Source organism: Myotis daubentonii, chromosome 7 (assembly GCF_963259705.1).
Source record: "Myotis daubentonii chromosome 7, mMyoDau2.1, whole genome shotgun sequence".
In the NCBI taxonomy this organism is placed as follows: Eukaryota; Metazoa; Chordata; class Mammalia; order Chiroptera; family Vespertilionidae; genus Myotis; species Myotis daubentonii.
Window position 1 is genome coordinate 87,770,157 of NC_081846.1, and position 27,614 is coordinate 87,797,770.

At 45.7% G+C, this 27,614-nt stretch overlaps 1 protein-coding gene and 2 non-coding genes across 23 annotated transcripts in view; 2 read left to right on the forward strand and 1 right to left on the reverse strand.

Annotated features, from left to right (window-relative positions):
- CLASP1 (cytoplasmic linker associated protein 1) overlaps nt 1-27,614 on the reverse strand; it is a 279,926-nt gene that overhangs the window by 156,546 nt on the left and 95,766 nt on the right. For all 21 annotated transcript variants that reach the window (XM_059704721.1, XM_059704724.1, XM_059704725.1 and 18 more), the window contains exons 3-8: nt 26,763-26,841; nt 24,673-24,776; nt 23,765-23,856; nt 21,409-21,484; nt 13,074-13,171; nt 2,445-2,512 (exon numbers count right to left, since the gene is read on the reverse strand). In XM_059704721.1, coding sequence (XP_059560704.1) covers nt 2,445-2,512; nt 13,074-13,171; nt 21,409-21,484; nt 23,765-23,856; nt 24,673-24,776; nt 26,763-26,841 — 517 coding nt within the window. The remainder of the gene's footprint in view (nt 1-2,444; nt 2,513-13,073; nt 13,172-21,408; nt 21,485-23,764; nt 23,857-24,672; nt 24,777-26,762; nt 26,842-27,614) is intronic.
- Nucleotides 22,831-23,013, forward strand: LOC132239019 (U2 spliceosomal RNA). Its single transcript, XR_009453959.1, has one exon. It is a non-coding gene; the product is annotated as a U2 spliceosomal RNA (small nuclear RNA).
- Nucleotides 27,391-27,516, forward strand: LOC132238980 (U4atac minor spliceosomal RNA). The gene has a single exon (XR_009453942.1). It is a non-coding gene; the product is annotated as a U4atac minor spliceosomal RNA (small nuclear RNA).

The following is a 27,614-nucleotide window of genomic DNA, read 5'->3' on the forward strand; positions in this document are numbered from 1 at the left end:
CAGGGTAGGGAGCTTCTGAGACAACTTCAAGCGTTCCAACATTCACATCATGGGGTTTCGGAAGGAGAACAAAGAGAGCAAGAAATTGAAAATACACTGAAAAAATAATGACAGAAACCTTCCCTATTGGTGAAGGAAGACATACAAGTTCAGTAAGCACACAGTCCCAAAGAAGAGGAATCCAAACAGGCCCGCATCAAGATACATCATAATTAAAGTGCAAAAGGTTAAAGACAGAAAGAATCTTAAAAGCAGCAAGAGAGAAGCCGTAACCTACAAGGGGAGCTCCCTTAAGATTTCCAGCTGATTTCTCAACAGAAACCTTGCAGGCCAGAAGGGATTGGCAAGAAATATCCAAAGTGATGAAAAGCAAGGACCTATAACCAAGATTACTCTACCCAGCAAAGCTATCATTTAGAATCAAAGGACAGCTAAACAGTTTCCAGACTAAAGGAATTTATCACCATTAAACCAATATCACATGAATGTTAAAGGGTCTTCTTTAAGAAGAATATAAAAAAATATGAGCAGTAGAATGGTAATAAATACATATTTATCAACAATTAAACCTAAAAAATAAAATAAACAAACAAGCAGGACAAAAACAGAATCACAGATACAGAGAACATTTTGACTGTTGCCAGATGGGAGGGGGGTTGTGGGATGGGTGAAAAAGATGGAGGGATTAAGAAGTACAAATTGGTTGTTACAGAACAGTCACAGGGATGTAAAGGACAGCATGAGGAACACTGTCAATAACAGTCTAATAACTCGGCATAGTGTCAGACGGGTGCAGGATTTATCAGGATGATCACGTATTAAGTATGTAATATCTAATTGCTGGGGTGTACGCCTGAGACTAATATAATAGTGTATGTCACCTGTGATTGAAAATAAAAAATTACTTTAGAAATAAATAAAGGGAATTAGAAAATAAGAAATAAAAGGAATTAATAAAAGCATTTTTAGGACAGTTTAAGCATTTTATAAGAAACATGCTATCTAAAGACAAATTCTTTACTGATAATGATAGGTACATAGCCGAGTGTAAGTCAAAAGGCCTGGATTGGGTTCTGGCTTTGCCCTTCCTTACATGGAGGAAATCACTCAAACTTCTTGACAATCTCAAGATATTCAAAATTTGAAAGTTCTGCTATGATTTCAGATCCCCAGCAATTCTGAAATAGCTATGATGGAATGAGGTATCCAGAGTATAAAAAAGTTCTTGTTCACAATTGTCCCTTTGATGACTTTATTTACACAGTAATTCACTCTTTTCTTTCCCTTCTGTAATCACAAGAATTACCCCTTGTCCTCAAATATCATTACAAGCTACAATAAACTGAATACAAATACTGGACAATGGGTCAGAACTCAAGTCTCAGTTATTACTTTATTCAACCTACCACATGCCAGGGACTTTGTGAGGCATTAAGGATAAAGGAATGTTTTGTAGTGATATGCACTAAGAAGGTAAGTCAAGCGGATGAAGGCAGAGAGTTCCCTTAGAAAACTGGGTGTGCTATTCCAGGTGGCCTTTGTAACGAAGTGATACTACAGCCACGATCTGGATGGAATGAGGAAGACAGCCCTGATGACACAGAGGGCACAAATGTTTCGAGCAGAAGGATTCGTAAGCACGGAGGCCCTAGAGCAGTGGTTCTCAACCTTCCTGATGCCGCGACCCTTTAATACAGTTCCTCATGCCGTGGTGACCCCCAAACATAACATTATTTTCGTTGCTACTTCATAACTGTAATGTTGCTACTGTTATGAATCGTAATGTAAATATCTGATATGCAGGATGTATTTTCATTGTTCGCGACCCACAGAGAAGCTTAGAATGTTCAAAATCAGAAAGGCCAATGGAATGGCAGCCGAGAGAACTTTGGGGAAGAACAAAACAAGATGTCATCAGAATGGTGATCAGCACCAGACCACGCAGGGCCTGGAGGCCATGATGACCCACTGAACTGTCGTCTCTATGTGATGGGAAACGTCTGGAGGACTTTGAAGAGGGAATTAACATCGCTTAAGTTACATTCTAAAAGGATTACTCTGATTGCTGTGTGAAAAATAAACTTTAGGTGCAGTGATAGACTAAAATTAAGAATATTGGTTAGGCTAACACAAGAGCTCAGGTAAATTACTATGACGGCTTTCACTAAGAGAAAAGTAGCTGCTCCAGTGAGAACCACTGGGATTCTAGGTGTATTTTTAAAAGTAAAGCCAACAGGAACAGCTGATTAACTCAAGGCGGGTTATGAAAGAATGTCAACGACATCTCCATAGTTTTTGGCTTCGGAAAGTGAGTAAATGGAAATTAAGTCTTAAGACCTAGAAACTCTTATCAAGACATTAAATTCAACTGCTCAGAAATAGCATAAGCATTGCTGACATAAAACTGACAAAGCAAAAACAGAATGACTGCTTTCTCTACTCACCATTTGCAGATTGTATCATATTTCCAGATTTTTGGACTTCATCAAATTTTGTAAAAATTAAATTCAACCTGTATGAATGAAAAAATATAAATTATTAACCATCACTGAAAAAATAGTAATACAAACCCACCTAATAACAAAGACAGTGACTATAACAATAACAGCCTCAACAAGCACTTACTATCGGTCAAGCACTGACCTGAGGGCTCTGACAGATCTTGTTTAACCCTTGTAACAGCCTTATATGGGATTATTACCATCCCCATTTTACAGATCAGGAAATCAAGAACCCCACAGCTTGCATAGGTGACACAGTTGGGGTGGAGATTTCAGCCCTGAGATTAAGAATCCAGAGCTCGTCCTCTCGGACATTGTATTAAATTTATTGATCTATACAAAATGAATATACACTATGAAAAGCATATATTTCTGCCTAAGCACAGACTGCTAATTACTTAGGATAAAGATTTGTAAAATGCTCTAAATATTACAAAGGTTTTTCTTTTTGGTGATTTATGCTTAATTTTAAAATGCTATAAATAATTTATCTACAAACATTGTAACTGGGTAATCTTCATCTTTAAAAAAAAAGCAATATGACATTAATTTTTTATTAGTGGATCATTTTCACCTTGACATTTAAATTAAAGCAAAACTCAGTATTCTGAGTGATACCAAAAATTAGAGGAAAGTTGGGGGTGGGGGGGTCAAGAAAAAAGAGGCTTTCCCAAGCAAACACAGATACACTTGAATAAGTATAAAGGTTAAGATACCAAGGTAATGTACTTCTGCATTCAAACCTACGCCATCCATTTCAGGGACCTAATTTGAAATGTTAGCACTTTTCTTACAAACAATCCAGTCGCACAAGCTCTAATCATTCCAACCATGTGTGTCCTTTCTTTCCAACCATAATGGAAATTCCTTGGGGTGAAGATGGGAACTATATTCTTTTCGTATTCTGTATACACCAAGTACTATGTCATGCAGGAGCGTGATATCACGTGTGACAAAGCTGGTACCTAATGCTGTCCCCTGCCCTCACTTCAGAAAACTAGTTATTTCAATCATTTTGGTCTCAGTGCCTGAGTTCATTCACTGAATCCCGCAGAGTTAGCTAGATGCTGAATGTGGAAAGTTCCTAACCTCTAGAGGTTCCTAACCTCTTCATTCTATTCTACTTAGAATTCTAAGTAACAGGGGAGCCAAAAATGCACATCAGCAGACAGAGGTAAAATGAAAGAGAGGAACTAGCCTGATATACTTCTTCTCCCTTCCCATCCCATGGTCCGTATCAATAATCTTTTCAACCCATCTTTCCATCTAAGTCCAGATATAGCCTCAGATCCCTTCTCAAACTGCGCTAGGCAGCCACTCACAATTAAGCACGGTTTGGCATTTAAATTAAAAATCTAGCCCCACCAGTGTTGCTCAGTGGTTGAGCGTCAACCCAAGAACCAGGAAGTCGGGGTTTGATTCCCGGTCAGAGCACATGCCACGTCATTAGTCTTGTACTGACTTGTTTGGTGTGCGCAATAGGAAATATTTTGCTTTCAGAGAACAAGAAAAATAGGTTTCTTTGCATTACGCTTATTAATTTGTGAAGTTCTTCGGTGTCTGATAAGTTAATGTTTAAGAAAAAATGTTAATTTTTATTAAAATGTATTATTTTATGTTAACAATGACTCATTTATTTCAGCCCTTTGTATCAAGCATGTCTCTATCAAATAAACCTATGTTGCTATGAAAATTGAACCTTTTCCTTTTGCGGCCCACATACACTTAAACCTTGTTTATTTGGCCCGTGCTAGCCTTTGAGTTTGACATGCTTGCTTTACCCTGACACCATGATCAAAAAGAATCAGGGGCAACTGATTCACAGGGCAGCTGCCTGAGGTGGCAATCACAACTGGAGCCAAGAAACTGACCAAAGAGCTTACAAGGAAAAGCTGTGAAAAGCTCTGACATATTCCTGGGAAACTAGGAGGCCACACGTGTGTGCAAGGCTGGGCACCTGCCCAGGAAAGACCCAAGAAGGCACTGTCTCACTGCTGGCAGTAACGGGGAAGGTGGAGATGCAGTCTGCCGGCCAGGAAACTGAAAGCATGCCGCAACACACACAGAGAGCCCTTCGGCAAAGGCTGAGAGATACGCCAGCTGAAAACCTATTCAATCGTTAGCTGAACTCTAAGCCAGTGGTCAGCAAACTCATTAGTCAACAGAGCCAAATATCAACAGTACTTCTTCAAAAGACTCCCCGAAGTTTCTATCGCACTGTACGTGCGCGGACGCACGTGGTATTTTGTGGAAGAGCCACACTCAAGGGGCCAAAGAGCCGCATGTGGCTCGCGAGCCGCAATTTGCCACCACGGCAGTCTAAGCTAACCAAGCAAAGACTTCAGTAGTCACACACAACTACAGAATACAGACTCCAGAATCGGTTCAGGCAAGTCACTAAGTAAGCAATAAGCAACGAACACCATCAACAGAAAGCCTGGGGAGGGAGAAGAAGGTGCTTTTCAGAGGCGCCACAACATATAATTTGAAATGATGAGTTTCAACAAAAAATTATGAGACGTGTAAAGTAATAAGAAAATATAGCCCAATCAACAGAAACTATCTTTAATGGAAGCCCAGACGCAGGAATTAACCAAATGAAATCTACCATTATAAGTATGTTGTAAAGAACTAGAGCAGTGGTTCTCAACCTTCTGGCCCTTTAAGTACAGTTCCTCATGTTGTGACCCAACCATAAAATTATTTTCGTTGCTACTTCAGAACTGTCATGTTGCTACTGTTATGAATCGTAATGTAAATATCTGATATGCAGGATAGTCTTAGGCGACCCCTGTGAAAGGGTTGTTCGACAGGCAAAGGGGTCGCGACCCACAGGTTGAGAACCACTGAACTAGAGGAAAGTATAAGAGCAATGTCTCAACAAATAGATAATATTAATAAAGAGAGAGAAAACATAAGAAAGAAACAGGTAAAAATTCTAGAAATGAAAAGTACAATAATTGCAAAAATTCACTAGGGACTCAACAATGGGTTTGACCTGCAGAAGGAAGAAGGAGCAAACTTAAACATGAGCCAACTGCAAATACCCTGTTTGAGAAACAAAAGAGAAAAACAAAAACAGAGGGGGTGTAAAAAAAAAAGAGCAGCAACTAAGAGATCATCTTCCTACAATACGAACATATACATAATGGAAATGCCAGCAAAGAAAAAAAGGGACAGAAAGAATATGTAAAAAAATAATGACTATAAACTTTCCAAATTTTATATAAAATATTAACCTATATATTAAAGAAGAAGTTTTAACAAATTCCAAACAGGATAAAGTTAAAGAGAACCTAACCTGGATACATGACAAGCAAAATGTCAATAGAAAAGACAAATTCTTGAAAGCAACAGTACAGAAGCTGCTCATATACAAGGATCCTTAATAAAATTAGTAACTGCTTTCTCATAAAAAAACAACGGGGGGCAGGCAGCAGTGGGATGACATATTCAAAGTCCTGAAATTAAAAATCTCCACCAAGAATTCTATAACCAACAAATTTACCCTTCAAAAATGAAGCAGTGCCCTAGCCTTTTTGGTTCAGTGGATAGAGTGTCAGCCTGCGGATCAAAGGGTCCCAGGTTCGATTCCAGTCAAGGGCATGTATGTACCTTGGGGATAGTACCTTGGTTGCAAGCTCCCCCCCGGGCCAGGCTGGGCCCTGGTGAGGGCTCCTGCAGGAAGCAACCAATCAATGTGTTTCTCTCACATTGATGTTTCTCTCTCTGTCTTTTCCTCTCTCTTCCGCTCTCCCTAAAAAGTCAACAGAAAAATATCCTCGGGTGAGGATTAACAACAACAACAAAGAACAAAAAATAAAGAAGAAGCAGCCCTAGCTGGTTTGGCTCAGTGAATAGAGCATCGGCCTGCAGACTAAAGAAGGGTCCTGGGTTCAATTCCAGTCAAGAGTACATGCTGGGGTTGCGGACTCGATCCCCAGTAGGGTGTGTGCAGGAGGCAGCCAATCAATGATTCTCTCTCATCATTGATGTTTCTATCTCTCTTACTCTCTGAAATCAATAAAAATATATATTTTTTTAAAATGAAGCCAACAGCATGGATGGACCTGGAGAGTATTATGCTAAGCAAAATAAAGCCAGTCAGAGAAAAACAAGTATCACATGATCTCACTCATATGTGGAATCTAATGAACAAAATACACTAACAAAAAAAAATAGGTCCAGAGAGATGGAAACATGGAACAGACTGTTGACTCTCAAGGGAAAGGGGGGTGGGGGAGATGGGAAGAGATTACCCCGAGAACATATATGCACAACCCATGGACACAGACAATAGTGTAAAGGTCTAGGGTGGGGCAGGAGCTGGGTGAAGGGGTCAAAAATGGGGAGATTGGGGGACATCTGTAAAGTGTCAACAATAAAAAACTAAAATAAAAAAGGATGAAATCAAAAGAGGAATTATAAAATACTTTGAGATGAATGAAAATGAAAACACAATATGCCCAAACTTATAGGATGCAGCTAAAGTAGAACTCTTTAAAGAAAAATTTATAGGCATAAATGTCTCTATCTTAAAACACAAGATTTCAAATCAATAACCTAACCTTCCCCTTAAAAAACTTGGTGGGGGTGGGGAGAGCAAAAGCAACCAAACAACAGGAAGAAATAATGACAATTAGAGCAGAAATATAAAGAAAAGGGAAACAGAAAAACATTAGAGAAAATCAACAAACCAAAAGTTAGTTCTTGGAAAAGACCTTTAGCTAGAATGACCACAGAGAAAAGATTCAAACTACTGGAATTAAAAGATGAAAGAAGACATATTTCTAATTGTCCTTAGAAAAAAAGAAAAATTACAAGAGGGCAATATGAACTCTGTCAAAAATTAGATAACTTAGATAAAATTCCTTGATAGACACAAACTACCAAAATGGACTCAACAAGTAACAAAATCCTAATAGACCTATACCAAAAGACATTAATTATAGTAATCAAAACACATCCCCCTAAAGCAGCGGTTCTCAACCTATGGGTCGCGACCCCTTTGGGGTCGAACGACCCTTTCACAGGGGTCACCTAAGACCATCGGAAAACACACATATAATGACATATTGTTTTTGTGATTAATCACTATGCTTTAATTATGTTCAATTTGTAACAATGAAATTGGGGGTCACCACAACATGAGGAACTGTATTAAAGGGTTGCGGCATTAGGAAGGTTAAGAACCACTGCCCTAAGGCAAAGGCCCAGATGGTGAACACTTGGTAAATTCTAATAAATGTTTAAACAAGAATTAATACCAATCCTTCACAAAGTCTTTTAAAATATAGATGAGGACAGGGGAAACTAGGTAGAGGAGGAGAGGAATAATCAGCTTTTCTATAAATCTAGAATGGCTCTAAAAAATAGTCTAGCCCAGCCAGTGTAGAGCATTAACTGGCTCAAGTGGCAGAGCATTAACCCATGAACCAGGAGGTCACAGTTCGATTCCAGGTCAGGGTACATGCCCGGAGCTGAAAGCTCCATCTCCAGTAGGGTCATCAGGGGTGCAGGAGGCAGCTGTTCAATGACTCTTTCTCATAATTGATGTTTCTATCTCTCCTTTCCTCTCTATGAAATCAATAAAAATATATTTTAAAAAATAGTAAATAATTTTTAGGTAGGTAGATTAAATATAGATAGATACAGAGATACTGGTAAAGAAACTAGCCCAGATCCAAACACAAGGTTCCAAGTTGAAAGGCCCTCAAGCAATGAAAATGGTCTCTATAAGACTCCTCACCATAAAGTTTCAGACAAACTCTAGAGACAGAAAATCAAAGTTACCTACTTTGATAGACTGCAGAATCAGAATGACTTTGGACTTCTCAGTAGAAAGAAACACTAAAAGCTGGAATACATGGACATTAGTTTTAACATTCTGGATGAAAATGACTTTCAACCTAGATTTCTAAACCCTGACAAACTACCAATATCAAAATAAAGATCTCAGACTCAAAGAAAGTCTCCTCCACATCTTTTCTGAGAAAGCTAATGGAGGATATGCATAACTAAAATAAGAGAGAAAACCAAAAGAGACATGGTGTGTGCCCCCCCCCCCCCGCCCAAAAAAAAAACAACAAAAAACACCAGATGCCTCTGCAGAGAAAGGAGAAGTGAAGCCCCAACATCCTGGTAGAGCTGCCAGGAGGATACGTAAAACTGAGGCTGTGAAGGCAGAGAGGCAGCCCGGCAGACCGGACAGGCTCAAGGTCACGTCCACAAACTGGCAGTACACAGACCGTCCTCAGGGTAAGATGTGGACACTATGCACATGAAATATGATTAATAACCCAGGACAAACAAAAGGATGTGGGGGGAAAGGTAAAGTAATCATAATTCACCAAATATAGATAGTGCATGGCATACTTAACTATAATATAAACTAAATGTTCGAATCAAAATTAAAACATGACTATATTTGGTGGGTGTGGAGATGGCAGCTATACATGAGGGAGGTTAGAAAGAAAGCAAGCTGAAATTTACCCTCCATGATGCAAAGTAAAGTTCTTGTGACAAAAAAACTAAGGTTTAGCAGTACATGCACAGTATTTGGAGACAGAGCAACAGGTACAAAAGCAGCCGTAAGCCAGGTGACAGCGTCTGCCTCTGCAGAAAAATGGCAGAGGGGCAAGGACCTGCCTTTCTTCCATCTCTTATCCACCTCGTCAGCTCTCTCTGCATACATCACTGGCATAACAAACTTAAAATGAGAGCAGACATTGCCGAGCACATCTCTCATCCTGCTCTTGCCGTGGGCACTAAAAGCTTTAGCAAGTGCAAGCAAATTTACAACGAGAAAGTTTCCATTTTTCCCTTAACTATACAATCAGTAAGTAATAATGTCTAGTGAATGCCCATAAATTTTTAAATAGATTGAAATAGCAAACCAAACATTATGAGAACTATTCAAAACTGCAGGGTCACAGTAAGTTTACCACATGGCCACAACGCATCAGATGGCAAGCATCGGCTCCCTCTATAAATTAGAGTTCCTCCAGGTTTAAAGCAGCTGCTGTTCCAGGCAACTGGTTCCCAAATGATGGTACCAGAGACAAACTTAACACCAGTCTTTTACCCATAGCTTCTAAACTAAATATACCACAGATACAAATATCGCCTGGCATATCCACCAGGAGGACAGGGAATGCCATAGCGTGCTGAAAGCACGTGTCTATGAAAGTAAGCCACAGGAGTGACAGAGGGTGCCCTGCATGCCACACAAACATCACACAACCATATGGCATGCCACACTGGATAGCTACAAACTGTGCATTTACTCTCTGCACATATCACGTGCAGGAACTGCGAAAATAATGTTTACACAATGTAAAATGGCCGAAGCTATCCTAACTAAAGTTCACAGCTCAGCAATGCTGAGATCCTGTGTGGGGGGAGAGACCTGCTAACATGGAGACTTGGTTGAAAATCTCTGCTTTACTTTTTGGCTCAAATATGACTTTAGCCACTAGACAACAAGGCTAAAACAGCTTTTAACACGTGACCCAAACCCCTAATTCCAGCTCCTCCAACGTGACGGGCACTTCCCAACTGTGAATGAACAAAGAGAACTGCTGCTCAGATGAGTCTGCTCTTGTTAAAGTTATTTAGCTGGTATGATGAAGGCATTCTTTTACATCATGTATTTTTTTAGAGTTATAGTTAACCTTCTTCTCAAATGTAGTTCTCAATGAGCAAACTCATAGGAGGTCAACATTTTCATTCCAGGACAAAACTCAAGTTTTAGAAAGCATTAAGCAAATTCTACAAGATTTCATTAGTCCTATGGAATCCTGCTAAGCCGAAAAATCTGTTATGCTCACATAATAACAAAAAAATCTATAATGATGTAACAGAGGTCTAGAATAGTCAAGTACTCAAGTCAACCATGGGAGCCACACAGAGCAGACACTGAGTTTCCCAAACAACAGGATTCTTTACAGGTCTCATTCCATTTGGACACATCCCCGACAAAATAAAGGTGGCAGCCAGAGCCTCCGACACTCGCAGTGCTAGACCTTAGGTAACTGTCTTGCAATAAATCCAAAGAAACCTGGTTTCAGCTTCTTTCAATAGAGCACGTTTTTAAAGAACCGCCAGCCTCATTCTCCAAGCCCTGTGCATTCACAAGAGCGGCTGTGACCAGGTGTGTCCATTTTAACAGGACTACCTTCTCCATTTGGTTCAGAATTAGGGGGGAAATTTTTAGATAACATGAGATAGCAAAAACCCCCCATTCCTATTCACAGAGGCCCAGCTCTTCTGTAGCATTTTATATATTTTTTAAAAGTATGTGGCCCTGGCTGGTGTGGCTCAGTTGGTTGGAGTGTTGCCCCATACACCAGAAGGTGGTGGGTTTGATTCCCGGTCAGGGCACATACCCAGGTTACGGGTTTGATCCCCAGTCCAGGCGTGTACGAGAGGCAACTGATTGACCTCTCTCTCTCTCTCTCTCTCTCTCTCTCTCTCTCTCTCTCTCTCTCTCCCCTCCTCTCTCTCTCTCAAATTAAAAAAAAAAAAAAAAAGATTAGCAGAAAGCACACAACACGCATGCCTGGGGCTCTAGCATCCACTGCCTCTGGGACCTTACCTAAACACCCTCTGTGCCGAGGGGCCTCTAGGCCACTCCCACATTCAACAATTTGCTAACACAACTCACAGCACTCACCATATAGTCATACTCACAGCTGTAATTATTACAGGACAATCGTAGTAAAAGAACACACAGAAAAACCAGCAACTGGAAAAGGTGCGCGGGGTGAGGACCAGGTGCGCCAGGCACAAGCTTCCTAGAGCCTCCCCTGGTGAAGTCACACAGGCCGTGGTTTCTCTCCCAGCAACGGGTGGGGAACCCCTGGGAAAGGCGGTCTGCTCATTAGAGTCTCAGTGCCTGGAGGTTTTATTGGGGCTGGTCACACAGACACCCTCTGCCCAGCACTTCCCAAAATGTCAGACTCCCTGAAGGGAAGCAGGGGCTCAGCGTAAGGCCTGCGCCGTGGGGCACAGGGAGCCCCTCTTATCTCACTCTTTGGGAACACTGGGAATCCTCCCCACATCCAAGTTTCCAGACACTGCCCAGGGCCAACCCTGCAAGCAGGCGTCTCCAGACAGCCGTCCGGCCTGCGGGGCCGGCTCCTTCCTGCACCCACCTCTAGGTCTCACCGCAGCAACCTCGAGCGTCACCCAGGAACCCCACCGTGTACTGCCGGTCCGCTCAGGCCCTGGCCCCTGTGAGCTGCAGCGCATGCTGAGCCATCCTGGAGCAGGAGTCTCACTGCCTAAGGCCTGTTTTCCCAACAATGATCGTGACATCATCAAACAGCCCTCTGCCTCCAGCCCTGCTCTGCCGTTCATCTGTGTCCTCCCTCCAATTTTGCCCAAGAGATTGTTCAGTAGTTTCGTCTTTTAAGTTTTGTCTCTCACCCTAAGTGTTCTCACCATTCATTCACAATCCAGAAGGCTGAGGTTAGTAAAACATGGGCAAAAAACCTTTATTCTCGGAGATTACCTTTGTAAGCACATGAAGAGTAGTTAACGGCCCATCTCCTTGTCTTGTGCACAGCTCAGGGCCCATAGTGAGAGCGATACCGGGTCCGACATGACTCAGCAAGAAAGAATATAAAGAATATAGCCCCACTCAGCTGCTCGTGGAACCCCGTCCTTAGGGTGAGGGGCCCACTGTCACATCCAATTAAGGGACATCAAGACCCCTGTATACTTCAATATTCCGTCCCATGCCTAGGTGCTCTGTGAACTCTTGTCAAACAGGATGAAGAAACGGAAAGGCGAGGCAGAGAACAGAGCTTCAGGCCCAGCTCTGACTCGGCTGTGAGAGCTCACTGCATGTCTCTGGGCCTCTGCTGTTGCCGTGGCCACAAGGACAGGCTCTGACCAGCTGCTCTGTGAGTGCAGTCCACCTCTAACTCCCAGGGTTTTCACATGACTTTCTCCCTTAAAGGAATGGGCGGGGCAAGGGGTTTGAAATTCATTTGGTGCAAGGTTTCTGCATCACAGTTCAAATTATGCACATCCAACTCTCCATTAATTTTTAAATTCAGACACAACAGAGACATCTGTGCACTCAAATTGCCTTGGGTCTGATAAGATGCTGGCCCCCAGCTTCTTCGCGGGGAGGCTGACATTACTGAACAGAAAACTACCATTTCAAAGATGTTTTCCAAACCAAACTCATTCTTAGAAAGGCTCCACTCACTCAAAGATATTCTAAGCACATATTATAACGAGGTGCTGTGTGTATATAATATATAGAACCATCTGAACCAAAAGAATCGTGAATTTTCAAAATCCATTTTAAATATGCTTCTAAAATCAGGGGATGGCCTGGCACTTGGCTAGATGTCTGGGTGAGACAGTCTTACTTTTGAGGAATTGGAATGGGACCGGACCCCTGACATAGCATACGATCAGGACAATCTCTCCCATCACCAATCCACTAACCATAAATTCTTTGAAAATTTATCACAACAAAAGAAGAAGTGCAAACCAAAATGTTAACTGAAAAAGAGTAGGAGGAAGAGCAGAAGAAGGGAAAAAGTCTGAACTCACCGGGATTGTGGCAATCCTTTTTTACTGAGGTCTGCCCTCACACGTTCTCCTACATGTCTGTAAATTTCCACTAAGCTGTTTATTGCTGCATCTCGAACCTAGATGTAAAAGAAGAGATCTTATAGCTCTCGGTGTCATCCCACAGCACTTCCTGCTGGGACACAGCAGGCTACACACCACCCCAAGTTCATCGCCATTTTACCAAAGCAACTGTGTATACAATCCTTTCTAGATATTTGACCAGATGAACCCACGGTTAACAGTTCTGACTCTGTAGGTACAATCCCAAAGAGTAGAAAAACTTAGGTCCTATTCCCATATACATATTCAAGTCCATATCCCTTAGTTGTTTTTTCTTTTTTTCATTCTTTAAGATGATGTCAAAAAACTAGAATTCTCAGGGCATCTTTCCAAATTAGAAAGTTAAATTATACTGACAATAAAACACCATGTAAAGTACTCTGGATTTAGGTCAAACGCTGAGTAAGGAAAATGGGCAGTACGGCCTGTATTCAAGAAGCTCATAAATTAAAAAATTAAAAATGGGAAAAACACTCACGGTTCTAGAAAGGAAATGGAGAAAATTCCATATATTCTACATTTAATACAGGAGAGACTGTAATAAAATCATTTTATACAAGAGTACAAAGAGCTGGTAGTTTAGGGAGGGAACACGCACACCACAGGAGACCAAGGAATGTTCTATGGGGAGGAAGGAACCACCTGGAAAGTGCCTGAATGTGCATTTTACCAGGAAAGGATGCAATGAGGCACCTGCCAAGCGAGACGCAGCCTGCACGAGGGCCTGGGAGCAGAGTGAAGGGCGTGAGCCTCAGGAAGAGCAAGTAAGCAGCCAGGACAAACACAAATATGAACGAAGGAGGCAGCAATAAATAAGGCTCAAGGGGAGAAAGGAATAAAAAAAAAGAAAGAAACTAGGGGAAACTCAACTATGAACTGTCTATTACACATTACCATTATCTCAATATTAAATTTATTGAATGTGAAAATGAGATAGCTATCCTATCTAATAAAAGAGAAACATGCAAATTGACCATAACCCCGACACCCTTCCCATTGGCTAATCAGAATATATGCAAATTAACTGCCAACCCAGATGGCGGCCAGCAGCCAGGCAGCTGAAGTGAATAGGAGGCTTGCTTGCTCTAGTGACGGAGGAAGCCAAGGTTCCCCGCCTGCCGCTGCTGGCCTCTGAGCTGCAACTCTAAGAAACAATGTTGCAAATATAGAAGCTAAACATTCCCCAGAAACCTGCTTTCAGCCAGCCAGGCTTCAGCCAGCAGGATCGCAACAGTGTTTCAATTATAGAACCCAAACAAACCCAGATCCCTGCTTTCAACAGCCGAGGTCTCAGAGCTGCAGCCGGTCCTCACAGCTAAAGCCAGCTCTCAGCTCCAGTGACAGCCATAGAAGGTAAATAAATCCCAGAATAAAAAAGAAAAAAGAAAAAAAGGAGAGGTTGGGAGCCTCAGTTGCCCGCCAGCCTGAAAACAGCCATCATCCCCTCACCCAGACTGGCCAGGCACCCCAGTGGGGACCCCCACCCTGAAGCAACAAGATGGCGGCTAATTTGCATACTGAAGGCAGGTGGCAGCAGGCAAGGCTGTCCGCAGTCCGGGACCCGGATCTGTGACCCTGCCAGGCGGGAGGCAGTGCTTGAGGCTGTCCGCAGTCCGGGACCTGGATCTGTGACCCTGCCAGGCGGGGGGCAGTGCTTGAGGCTGTCCGCAGTCCGGGACCTGGATCTGTGACCCTGCCAGGCGGGGGGCAGTGCCTGAGGCTGTCAGTGGTCTGGGACCCGGATCCATGTCCTGGTGGGCGGGGGGGGCAGCGCTTGAGGCTGTCCGTAGTCCCGGGACCCAGATCCATGACCCTTCCTGGTGGGGCGGCAGCTTGCACAGGGGTGGATCGGCCGGGATTGGGCAGAGCAGGACGCCTGGCTTCCACCCAGCCCCAGTCATTCTGGGCAGGAGAGCAGCGCAGAGAGCCTCTGGACAGGGGAGGCAGGCCAGCGGAGGGCGGCCTGTACTCCCCACATGGCGGTGGTGACAGCTGTGAGCACGCCAAGCGGAGCCTGCAGGCTGAGCTGAAGTAGCGCCTGCAGGCCATCAGTGCCCAGGAGTGGCTGCGCAAGATCTGCCTCCTGGCCCAGAAGGTGCAGGATCGCAGGGACAGCCACCGTGGCAAGCCAGACTGATGTCCTCATGGCCGCACCACGGGGGTTTGCAGATCTGCAGAGCCAGAGGCCTCCCGTGTGCACATCCCCCCCGGCATGCGAACATCCCCCAGCACACTGTCACCCTCCCGCACCTGCAACAGTTGCAAACCAAGGCATGCACAAGTTCCGCCCCCCCCCCACCCCCCCGCCGCCTCTCCACCGCAGTTCCATCAACCCCGCACGCCTAACACCCCCACAGGATGTGCACACATCCCCTCTGATGCGCTAAGGTCCTTTGGAGAGTGTCTGGGTGTTCTAGGTGCTGAGCATGGGCGCCTGTAAGATGACAGTGAGAGGGCGGAGTGGTGATGCCCTGTTCCCACGGAGGCCAGTGCAGCTACGAGATCACCTCTGGGGGGTTAATGGAGGTGCTGAGGCAGGAGCAGGTGCAGACAGACACACCTGGTGGGCACGGGCGGCCCTCACGGAGGTGCCTTTGGTCAGCGTTCAAGATCAAGAACCCAGAGGCGGAGAGGAATTCTGTCCTCTCAGTGAAACAGTGGGATAGTCGGGGCAACTGTAGAGAAGGAATGTGCACTTTGGGTGCCAGCACCCATGAGCGAAGGCTGCCCTGACTGAGCCTCGCTTGCTTGGGGCCTAGCGCACTCCTGCTGGGCAACGGGTGACAGGACGTGCTTTTTCCGAATTAATGAGAGAAAACTTTGATTCTCCTGCTGCCCACGAAGGTGGAAAGTGAAGTGGGGAGTGAGCGAGGTTCCCTGTCTTGGGGTTCCAAATCTGCTGTTGGTTTCTTTCACCGCTGACTAGAAATATACAGGGTGTCCCCCCAAAATGTATACACACTTTGAATACCTACTAATTTCAATGGTTTTAAGCATAAGAAAGAAACAACAATGGAGCTGTTATCTGTTAAAAGTGTGGGCACAAACAGGCAGTTGGACATTCCCTGAGGGGTCTCAGATTGGAGAGGGTGAAGGCAAGACTGAGGGGCCCCTTTCCCCTCCTACCCCAGTCACACGAATCTCGTGCACCGGGCTACTAGTGTATATATATAAAAGGCTAATATGCTAAGTGTCCAAGGATCCGACCAGTCGCTATGATGCGCACTGACCACCAGGGGGGCAGACGCTCAATGCAAGAGTTGCCATGATGCGCACAGAGAAATGGCACCAAGGACCTGGCACCCACAAAGCAACACTCAGCTTCCCCAAGTGAGACACAGGCCCCGCCACCACCCTGCACAGCCACAGTCCACCAAATCGCAGCCAACACTGCCCAGACCCCATGGTGCAAAATGCAGCCCACAGCCCAGCCCAACCCAGCCCAGCCCAGCCCAGCCCAGAAATGGTGGCTATGGCACCAGGTAATAGCGTCACATAGCAACCACCCGGCTCCCTCTCCTTGGCAGCGACTACCCTCCTTGCAGTTTCTTCAGCCCAGGAACACAGCTTGCTTTGTAGCCAGGTGCAAACATTTCACACTTTAACCAAATGTCTGTAAAGCGTTTTCCCGTGCCTCATCTCATTTGATCCTCACAGAAGTCCTGGAGGAGGTAGATAGACTCGGTGGAATCCCATTTTCTTTTCATTAGCAGGAAAATGGAGATTTAGAAAGTTTAGAAACTTGACCCGACTGAAAAGAAGAAATGGTGGACCTTGAAAATGACTTCAGGTTTTCTCACTGCGCAGAATATAGTCAATCACTGCTGCAGTTAAATATTTTACCCTTTGTTCTCCCTGTGTGATCTACAATAATGATCTGCTTCAGGTTGGTATTGACTGCTGTGTTGCTGACAATTACCTGAAAGAGAAGTTGGGGTGCTTCACTGAGCTGGAAGAAGTTTAGCTACATCAGAAAGCAGGTCTAATTAAGCAAGTTCATTCTATACATATAAAAGGCTAAGTTGACTCGTGCTTGCACAATACATATAAAGCTCTCGCTGGCACCAATCTCATGCGTATGTTTCAATCTGTCATTGTCAAACATGAATTTGGTTGACACTTCTATTATAGAGAATAGTGATATTAAAATATTTCTTCTAATTAATTTCCTTTCAATGTGCAGAAATCTGCGCACTGGGCCACTAGTGCTTATATAAGAAAATGTCCTGATAGGAGATGCACAGTATAAAGCATCAGGACTAAAAACATCATGTCTATAAGACACTTTCAAATGTTCAGAAAAAAGTGTATTTTTGTCTACCTCAAACTCACCACAAGAAGGAACCCTAACATTTCAGGCCAGTAGGACTGCACAAGACAAGAGCCCACAGGTTCAGCATTACCTGCCGGGCCTGAGTTGAATGCTTTACAGATTCTGAGGTCTCTGCATCTGCAGCCATCCTCACGGGGCCTCTGTGGACCGAGTCATGGGGTCTGGGGCAGTGAGGCCAGCCACCTGCTGGGCCCACAGCAGGTGACCAGCAGGGCAGGGAGCTGGCTGCCGCCTGAGTGCAGGCCCTCATCCTTCTCACCTTAGAACACTGCCTTCCACTGAGGGTGTGAAATAGAGATCCCTGTGAATCTTACAACTTGAGGGACGGCTCCGCCTCCAGAGAAAGGAAGGGTGCGGTAAGCTGATGGGAAGCACACCTACCCTCTCCTGGGAGAACAGCCCAGCCAGCCTGCCTTGGAGAGCGGGTGCCACACCCCTGCGGACTCAGCAGGGCCTCACGTGCACTGCGCGCACTGCCATGGCCTGCAGCCCTGGGCACAGGCTCCCCGCTCGGAGCACAGCTGGCTCAGCCCAGTTCAGGTCCAGCCGCAGGGAGTGCTGAGACCAACAATCCTCAGACACTTAAAGATGCGCACGGAAGTCCTTATCTAGAACAGAGACTTCCTATGGTGAGTGACGTCTCAGCACGCTGCCTTTGCTGGAGCAACTGTCCTCCTAGCTCTGCAAACTGCACTCCAGGAAGGAAACCCTATCCTCAGCTCAGGAAAATCTCAGTGTAACACAGGGAAGGGAAGGGATTCTCTGCAGGAAACCTGAGGGGGCGGGAGGGCCGCAGGGAACTCAGGGGCGTGTGTCTCCGCCCTTGCCAAGAGAAATGTGGGACACCACAAACACGCGACACTGAGGGAAAGGGGTCGCTGGCAGGGACTTGATAACATGAGAACCACTCATTCCTTGTGGACAGGAGGGAATACAGTGTTAAGGTTATGTATGAAAAGAGTCTTATCTTTTACAGTATTTAAGAATTAAATGAGCTCGATCTGTGTGGCTCAGTGGTTGAGCATCAACCTATAAACCAGGAGGTCACGGTTGAATTCCTGGTCAGGGCACATGGCTGGCTTGTGGGCTCAATCCCCAGTACGGGGTGTGAAGGAGGTGGCCAATCAATGATTCTCTCTCATTACTGATGTTTCTATCTCTCTGCCCCTCTCCTTCCTCTCTGAAATCAATAAAAACATTTTTTTAAAGAAGTAAATGAAATGCTGTCTAAGATTTGCTTCAAAATATTAGGATGGGGGAGGGAGCACAGATGGAACTAAACTGGCCTTGTCTCATCAGCTGCTGAAGCTCGATGACGGCAATGAGATGCACTGTCATTCTCAGTGTCCGTGCAGGTTTCAAGCTCTTAGGACAGAAAAGTTAAAACAGGCGGAACACGGGAAGCACCAGGCTTTCGTCAACCAGGCAGGTGGAGCATGCAGGCGGCTGGGCCTGGGCTGTGTCTTTGGGGACAGCTGCCAAGGACAAAGCCCAAGGACTGAGCCAGTCTCTGGGAAATGACTGTTCACTAACAAAGCCTAGAGCCCCTCCTCACGATGCAGGACAATGCCTTCTCCCACGGCTCCAGCGAAAGCATCCTAAGCAACACCCCTCTATCTGTACGGAGGGGTTTCCCACTTGGAGTCACTCTGCCCAGACCAATATGCAAATGAACTCATGCCCTCTACGGGAGAGGTGTCCAGAGTTCACACCCAGTGTCAGCGGCCTCTTGCAGAGCCAGGCGAACTCTCCACGCGAGAGCTGAAGGCAGGGAGCACAGCGGCAGCACTGCCCAGATACCACTGTCCTCTCTGGCCTGAGACAAACGCTAAGAAGGGCAAGTCATTCAAGCAGCTGTGGGGTGTCTACTGAACCCTCACACTGCTGGAAGGCAGTCCTGGGACAAGGAAGAGGAGCCAGTCACAGTCCTGAGCCTCAAGGGCCAGACTAATGAAAAGTTAAAGGCAAGTCCTGGCCGGTTGCTCAGTGGTTAGAGCATCGGCCAAGCCCAGAAGGATCTTCCGTTTCATTCCGGTCAAGGGCATGTACCTTGGTGGTGGGATCAATGTCTGGTGTGTGGTCCAACTGCGTGTGGGAGGCAACCAACCGATGTGTCTCACATTGGTGTCTCCCTCTCTGTGCCTCTCCCCATCCCTGTCACTCTAAGAAAATCCGTGGAAAATAGCCTCAGGTGAAGGAGGCACGGTTAAGTGGATGGGATCAGAGAAGCGGCTGGGAAGTTTCCTGCAGGAGGGTGCTGGGGATGCGGCTCGTGTGCGTCTGCACTTGCACACGCATCCGTGCAGACCACACACTCCAAAAGCAGGTGTGAGTACATGATCCTTGAGCACTCCATCTGGAACGCTCTATCAGATTGCTAACAGCTGCCCAGGGAGTACCAACCTCATTTCACCAGAAATGTCCATCTCCCACAGGCCCAGCGTGACTACTCATCACCTGTGGCTAAGTAAGCACCTGCATTAGGGACAAGTAAGTTCAACTAGCCAGGCTGGCTTTCCTGCTCCACTACAGGATACCCTCCAAGTGTGGCCTCTATAAAGGACTTTTCCACAGAAAACAAAAATGGAGACAACACCAAAAAGGGGCGGGGGCCAATAACTCATTGGGTAATCTAGAATTTTTAAATTAATGCTGAACATAAAGTATGATTCCATAAATAAAAATATCTAACAATTGTATTTGGATGTTAACTATATAATTTCAATGCGGCTGGGTAAGAGATGAATGGAGAGAAGTAGGCGCCAGCCGAGGAGACGAGACAGTGGGGCAGTGAGCATGAGACACCAGGCTGGGGAGAAAAGCAGCAGAGCAGCAGCTAAGAGGGTACGAAAGTGCAACTGGGGTTCAGGGCCAAGAAGAAAGGATAAGACAATGAATGGGAGGGTCCCAGGAGCTGGTGGAAGCAGGAGAGCATGGCGAGGCTCTCTGCAGGGACTTGAGCAATCATGAAGGCCTGTTCGGCCCTGGCTGGGATTCAGTTGATCAGAGCATCATCCCCGTATGCCAAGGTTGCAGGTTTGATCCCCCAGTCAGGGCACATACAAGAATCAACCCGTGAATGCAGAAATAAGTGGAATGACAAATCTCTCTATCTCTCTCTCTCTTTTTCTTTTTCCTCCCTCTCTCAAATTAATCAATTAATAAAAAATTTTAAAATAAAAATACATAAAATGAAGACCTGTTTACTATACAAATGTATCCTTGGTAAGTTTGTGTTCCTATTTTCGTATTTTCAACCCTGAAATGTTTTCTTAACAGCCTGCACAAGTGACTGTGGACCAGAGGACTCAGCTGTGAACGAGCTGGCCCAGACCTGCCCAGCCCGGGGAGATGGCACCTGGCCACAGGTTACCCACTCCTCTCCCTCCCGTCAGCTCAGGAAGTGGGGCCTCGTTTTCATGTTTTGTTTTGTTTTTGAATTTAGGTAAATTGTATATAAAGTATCTACAGTTGCCAAGGGTTTGAGGAGTTTCCACAGGTACACACCAGCATGGCGGCTACCCAAAGCAAACCATGAACGTTTCCAGGCCTAGAGCAGTCCCCTCACAACTTCCGGTCAATCCCCACCCACAGTGTTCGCCTCCAATCAGTGTTGGGCATCCTCCCCGAGGCCCACCTTCTTTCAGCTGCAGAGATGGTGGCCAGAGTGATGGGATCCTGGAGGCTGGTCTGGAGGACATCACTTTACAGGCTCTTGAAGTCTCAGCCCCATGGAAAGAGGGCAGAGTGGCCGCCACATTTACCAATGATATCTTATAAACACTAATGGGCTCATGATCTTAAACAGTAATCAGAGTTCTATAAAGATGAATAGTCCCACCCACCATCAGGTATACATAGAACACCAACAAGCACGTTAGCTGTCTAAACCAATGACCATTCTCAGGGAAACACACTCACCTGACTGTTTGGATCTCCAAGTAAATTACATATATGTGGCACAATCTTGTTTAGTGTCAAAGTATGTGCTCCGGAGCTGAAAACAAAAGGAGTGTTTTATCATCAGTGAGAAAGAAGAAACAGAAGCTACTCTGCCCACACTCACCCTCCCCTCCGGGCCCAGGGCCTATCACCCCTCGCACCGGGCTCTCGTCTTCCCATCTTCCCCATCCCTTTCCCACCTGGGTCCAAAACAAAGGTGCTGTGGCGGCCCCTGGGCACTGAGTTCGGAACCGTGAGTGCCTCTCCCGGGCGTGTCTTCGCCCTGGCACTCGGGCTCTCTCCACCTGGCCCCACGCTGGGCCAAGCCAAGCCTCAGCCCTTCCAGCCAGCTCACCTCCCACATGGCTGTCTCTGCATTACTGTTTTTTCATGTAATGGCTCCTACTCTGCCCAGCTTGGCACACTCAACTAAACTGTGCACAGCTCGATGCGCGCACTAGTATTCAGGTAGTAAGAGCTGAACGAGACTGACGTGGCTGCAGAGGATTCCGACTGACCCTGCTTGTGGCGAGCATGTGTTCACAAGGGCCCGCATCGTAAGCACTGGCACAGATAGCCTTTGTGAACACAACTCTCTGGCAAGCTGGCTGCTTCCTTAGGATAAACTCTTAGAAGTGAAACTACTACGATCAGCCCTATCCGGCTTGGCTCAGTGGATAGAGCGTCAGCCTGTGGACTGAAGGGTCCTAGGTTCGATTCCGGCCAAGGGCACATGCCTGGGTTGTGGGCTCATTCCCAATAGGGGGTGTGTAGGAGGCAGCCAATCAATGATTCTCTCTCATCATTGATGTTTCTATCTCTCTCTCCTTCTCCCTTCCTCTCTGAAATCAATAAAGAAATATATTTGGGGAAAAAAAAGTGAAACTACTACAATCAAAGGCTAGAAACATTTTTTTTTTAAAGTTTCCTATACATATGGCCAAATTTAATGGCACTAAAAAGGCTAACACCTTAGGAGGGGGAATTTACATGGTGATAGAAATGTTATCATCCCAATTTTGCTTATAAAAATAATGTAACTTTAGAGACTGGAGTAAAATGCACCACAGTTAACAGTGATTATCTGAAGGTGCTAGAATTATGGGTAATCATCATTTTCTTCTTTATTTAAATTTTTTGTAACACAATCAGAAAAGATGATTTGTAATTTCAATTTTAAAAAAGCCTTTCCTACAAATAAGCACATGAAAAATAATCACATCAACAGTCACATAAGGAAATACAAATTCACACCATGAGATATCACCACACACATATCAAAATGGCTAAAATTAAAATAGTGATAACATTCAATGCTAGCAGGGATGTGATGAAATTGATTCATTCACACATTGCTGGTGGGAATGTAAAATGGTATAGACAACTCGGGAAAATAGTTTGGCAGTTTCTTTTAAAACTAAAAATGATCACTTAGTCTTATCAGTTTAACACCGGATACAGCCTCCATCCAAGGACAGCATATCAAGTGGATTTTTGGAGGAGAGAAATGGCCTAGGAGCTCGCTCCATCCACACCTCGCATCCACCTGGTATTGTAGTCCTTCTGGGAAGTGGTGCACCCATTGGGGACATCAGTCATACAAAGGGGAGAAAGTTATTTTAAAAAAACTAAAAATAAACTTACCAGTGCACAGCCATTGCACTCTTGAGCACTGACCCAAGAGACATGAAAGCTGATGCTGAAACAAACTTGTACAAGTGTTCATAGCAGCTTTATTTGTAACAGCAAAAAACTGGGAGTGATTCAAATGTCCTTCAACAGCTGAATGGTTAAACAAATCCTGATATGTCTATGCATGGAATTCTACTCGGCAATAAAAAGAAATGAACCATTGTTTAAGCAACATATATGCAACCTCAAGTGGAATGAAAAAAGCCAATCTCAAAGGGTTACACTTTGTATGATTCCATCTACCTAACATTCTTGGAATAAAGCCATCGAGGTGGAGAATGGACTAGTGGCTGCCAGAGGTTAGGGACTAACTGCAAAGGGGCCGTGTGAAGGAGCCTGGGGTGACGCACAGCTTTGTACCTTGACATGGAACTACACACGTGACAGAACTGTGCAGAGCTGCACTCACATGTGTGTGACTGGAGGAATGTGAATAAGCTCCGTGGGCTGTATCAGTATTAATTTCCTGTGTTGTCATTGCACAGGCAACATGATAACATTGAGGGAAGGAGGGAGAGGCGGTTTGCACGACTCTCCCAATACATTTCTCTACAACTTCCTGAAATCAATAGTTATTTCAAAATAAAAAGTTAAAAATGAAAAAGCTCAGACAAGAAGATCCTCAGGCCCCGCCCAGACTTACGCATTGAGTGTGGCGACAAGGCAGACACACATGCCTTCCCGAGTCCGGAAGTTCTTGTGCTTGAAGCCGCCCAGCATCCGGTCCCACACGTACTGCGGAGGCAACGGACAGGTGAAAAGAGAGGAGGAGACTCCCGCAGCCTTTTGTTTAACTCGGGGCCAGGAGAAGAGGGACTCTCCACAGGGGCCAGTCCCAGCCGCTACCCCCCATTTCGTCCTCTTCAGCCGAGCACACTGAAAATGGTGACTATTTGTGTATCAAGTTGAATTTCCTCCAAACACATTTCTTCATATAATTGTATTTCATTCTCCCAACGACCCCAGCAGGAGGTATAGCTGCCCCCATTTCACGGGTGAGGAAAGGGAGGTCGCAAAAGGTTGGGTGACTTCAAAGATCACACCCACACTGCTCTCCCGCCTGGACCAGCCGTCTCCACCCACCCAGGGCCCACCATCTGCTCATCTCTGAAAGCCAGTACAGTTTTCACCTTCCCTAGAAGGATTCTTCCAATGACATGCCCCTTCCCCAGCAATGCACAGCTGGGCCCTGGAAGGCAGGGCTGTGTCTGGGTGCCAGCGGCCCCAGCTCCCTAGCAGACAGACCAGCCAGGCCTCCTGACACCCAGACATCATAACTGCTCCTTTCAAAGAAATACAGAATCAGTTACATAAATGAGCTCAAGTTTATGGATTAAACCAAGCACTCAAAACCCATGTTAAGTCCACTAATTTATTCAAAATACACCCTTTGCTATTTATTATTTATTTAAATATGGGGGTGTGGGAGGGAGCTATGAAAATTTCCATCTGCAATACATCAGATTAAAATAAATCGTCTTTCTGTATGGACTAACCCACCGATGTTAGGGGAGCACCCGCATGCCTGCCGCGGGCCACCGAATGCCCTACCTGGGGATTAGCAGCTTGATCCATGATCTTTAGCAGCAGAGCCTGGTCCTGCTCCCTCACGGAGTCTTTAGCATCTCCCAGTCTGTCTATTAAACTTGGCAGCACTGAAAATCAAAATGCAAAGTGATCAAATGAACACCTGTTGGGGTGGGGAGGTGTCACCAACTGTTGATATTTCCATTAACTGGGAAGACAAATCCTAGCGGAAATGAGGTCCCTCATCTAAAACCACCAATCCCTGCCCCCTCCCCCCAATGCCGTAGCTGGTTTGGCTCAGTAGATAGAGCGTCGGCCTGCGGACTGAAAGGTCCCAGGTTCGATTCCGGTCAAGGGCATGTACCTTGGTTGCAGGCATATCCCCAGTGGGGGGGGTGCAGGAGGCAGCTGATCGATGTTTCTCTCTCATCGATGTTTCTAACTCTCTATTCCTCTCCCTCCTCTCTCTTTCCCTCTGTAAAAAATCAATAAAATATATTTTAAAAAATAAAAACAAATAAAACCACCAATCCCCACAGCACTGTTCTCCTTAAAGTCCAGGGAACTACTCTAAGAATCAGCAGAATCCTTTTTGCATGGGTATATGTGTCTTCTGACTCACACATTCCTCCAGCCACCTCCCAACATCTTCACGCTGGTCAAATATTTTTAAAAGATGTCAATGGAGACCTTAGCAGGAAAGAGTCAATACAAAAGGAAATTCAGGTAAGAGAGACAGGCTCCAGCACATTTCCGTGGGGGTAGGTGCAGACACTTATGGCTCAACCTACCCTTTCTCTCTGTTTTACATAAGACACATGCGTGCTTATCCCGCCCCTACGTGGAGCGCATCTGTTCTCCCCCCCTCCTCCAGGCACCCAGGGGCGGGCCACTGGCCAGTGCTCCAAACGCACAGGCATCCCAGAGGTCAGATTCTTCTAAGAGTCTATGAATATGAACCTTTCTTATACAAAAGATATTCCTGACCAATTCAGTTAATTTAGGAGGAAAGTGAAACCCTATTAAAATGTTGAATTTCTTAAAGTAAGGGGGTTTTATTTGAATGGGAAAAGAGCTCAACCTTATCCACAGGAGCACACTAACCAGAAAGTTAAAATAACAGATACCAGGTATATGTAGACCAACTGACACAGAGACGTCTGTGAGAAATGCTCACACACACAGATCTGCTTGGTGCTCATGTTGTCATAAACTCGCAGAGGTCAGGAATTTAGAGATGAAATTATCTCTGGACCTATAAAACCTGTGGTTATTTTCATTTCATTTTACTGACATAATGTTTTCCCTTCAAAGTAAGAGAGTGATGATTTAATACACGCTTGTAAGGATGTAACAAAGCGAGAGGTAACAGCAGTCCCATCGCCTGGAAGCGCAGGACTGCTGGCGTCTGCAGGACGGCTTAGAGCAGGGGTTCTCAACCTGTGGGTTGCGACCCCTTTGGGGGTCCAAGGACCCTTTCACAGGTCGTTGTGTTTTCAACGACCATCGGAAAACACATATATAATGACATATTGTTTTTGTGATTAATCACTATGCTTTAATTATGTTCAATTTGTAACAATGAAAATACATCCTGCACATCAGATATTTACATTACGATTCATAACAGTAGCAAAATTACAGTTATGAAGTAGCAATGAAAATAATTTTATGGTTGGGGGTCACCACAACATGAGGAACTGTATTAAAGGGTCGCGGCATTAGGAAGGTTGAGAACCACTGGCTTAGCGGGAAGACTGCTCTCAGAGGGGGTCAGGGCCCAGCAGGGCCAGCCAGCGCTAAATTAGGACAGCTAATTTGCACAGAAATAAAAAAATTAGCAGTAATACTTCGGGCTCAAACACAAATGCTGGAAGCACACAAATGGAAAGCCGGGTCTGGGAGGGATGGGGATCTCGGGAGGTCAGGGAGGGCAGTGGCGCAGCCCCAGCAAGAAGCTGAGGCTAAAGGAGATGGTTGAAGGGTAGGAGGGGAGCAGGGGCGCTGGCGGGGAGGTTGGGCACGGCTAACTGCAGGATTTGGGGAGACTGAAGAGACTGGAGGCCAGAGGGAGGAGAATCTGGGGACCCGCCCCACACTTGCCCACAGCTCACCTGTGCCAATCTGAGCCTTGAACCGATCCTGCAGCCGGGTGACTAGCGCGGATAGGATGTCCATGCCCAGAAGAGCCACCTGCAATGAATGGGAAACACCGAGACCCCGTGAGCAGCCGGCCTCAGCCCCAGGGCTCTCGCCCAGCAGCTCCCAGGGCGCCCCCACATTTCTGGCTCAAGCGCTGTCCCAGGGCCCAGACAGCGCGAGCCGACTGGCAAGATTACACTGGTCATCAAGAGGGCTGCTCTTGTACAAATAGAGCCGTTTAGTTTCAAAAGAAAACGGTCGGAGGCGAAAAACGAAATAAAAAGCTCCTACAGCCTGGCTACAAGTCCCGTGAGCCCAGAATGGGAGAATAAGACGCAGCCCCGCCCCCTGGCCCCGCCCCAGCGAGGAGCGCATATGCAAATTGTCTCGTGGCTGGCGCGTGGCCTCCTGGGTAAAACCGAGCGGGCCTCTTTGCTCTCTCAAAAGCCTCAGAAAACTAGGAGTTGGTAGTTTGCTTTGGGAGCTGCAGTCAACTTAAGTGCACTAACGCGCAGCGAGGCCGGGACTTGCAAATTAGTCACCACAACCCAACCAGGTATTGGCCAGCACTGCCAGCGGCGCACCCTATATACGATGCCAACCATCCTTTTCTTGGGGTTGCGCTACTGTCCAATGAACGCCTAGTGAGGGCAGTACTGCTAACGCCGAAACAACACATACGCATCAGGCTGAGCTCTGCTTTGCCTTGGTGCAATTTTTGGAACAATTACAAACCCGTCATTTAAAACTAATCAATTCACAATGAATTATGACCATCTCACTGACAGTGTTGTTGCGTGTGCCACCTGCTGGCCAAACTAACC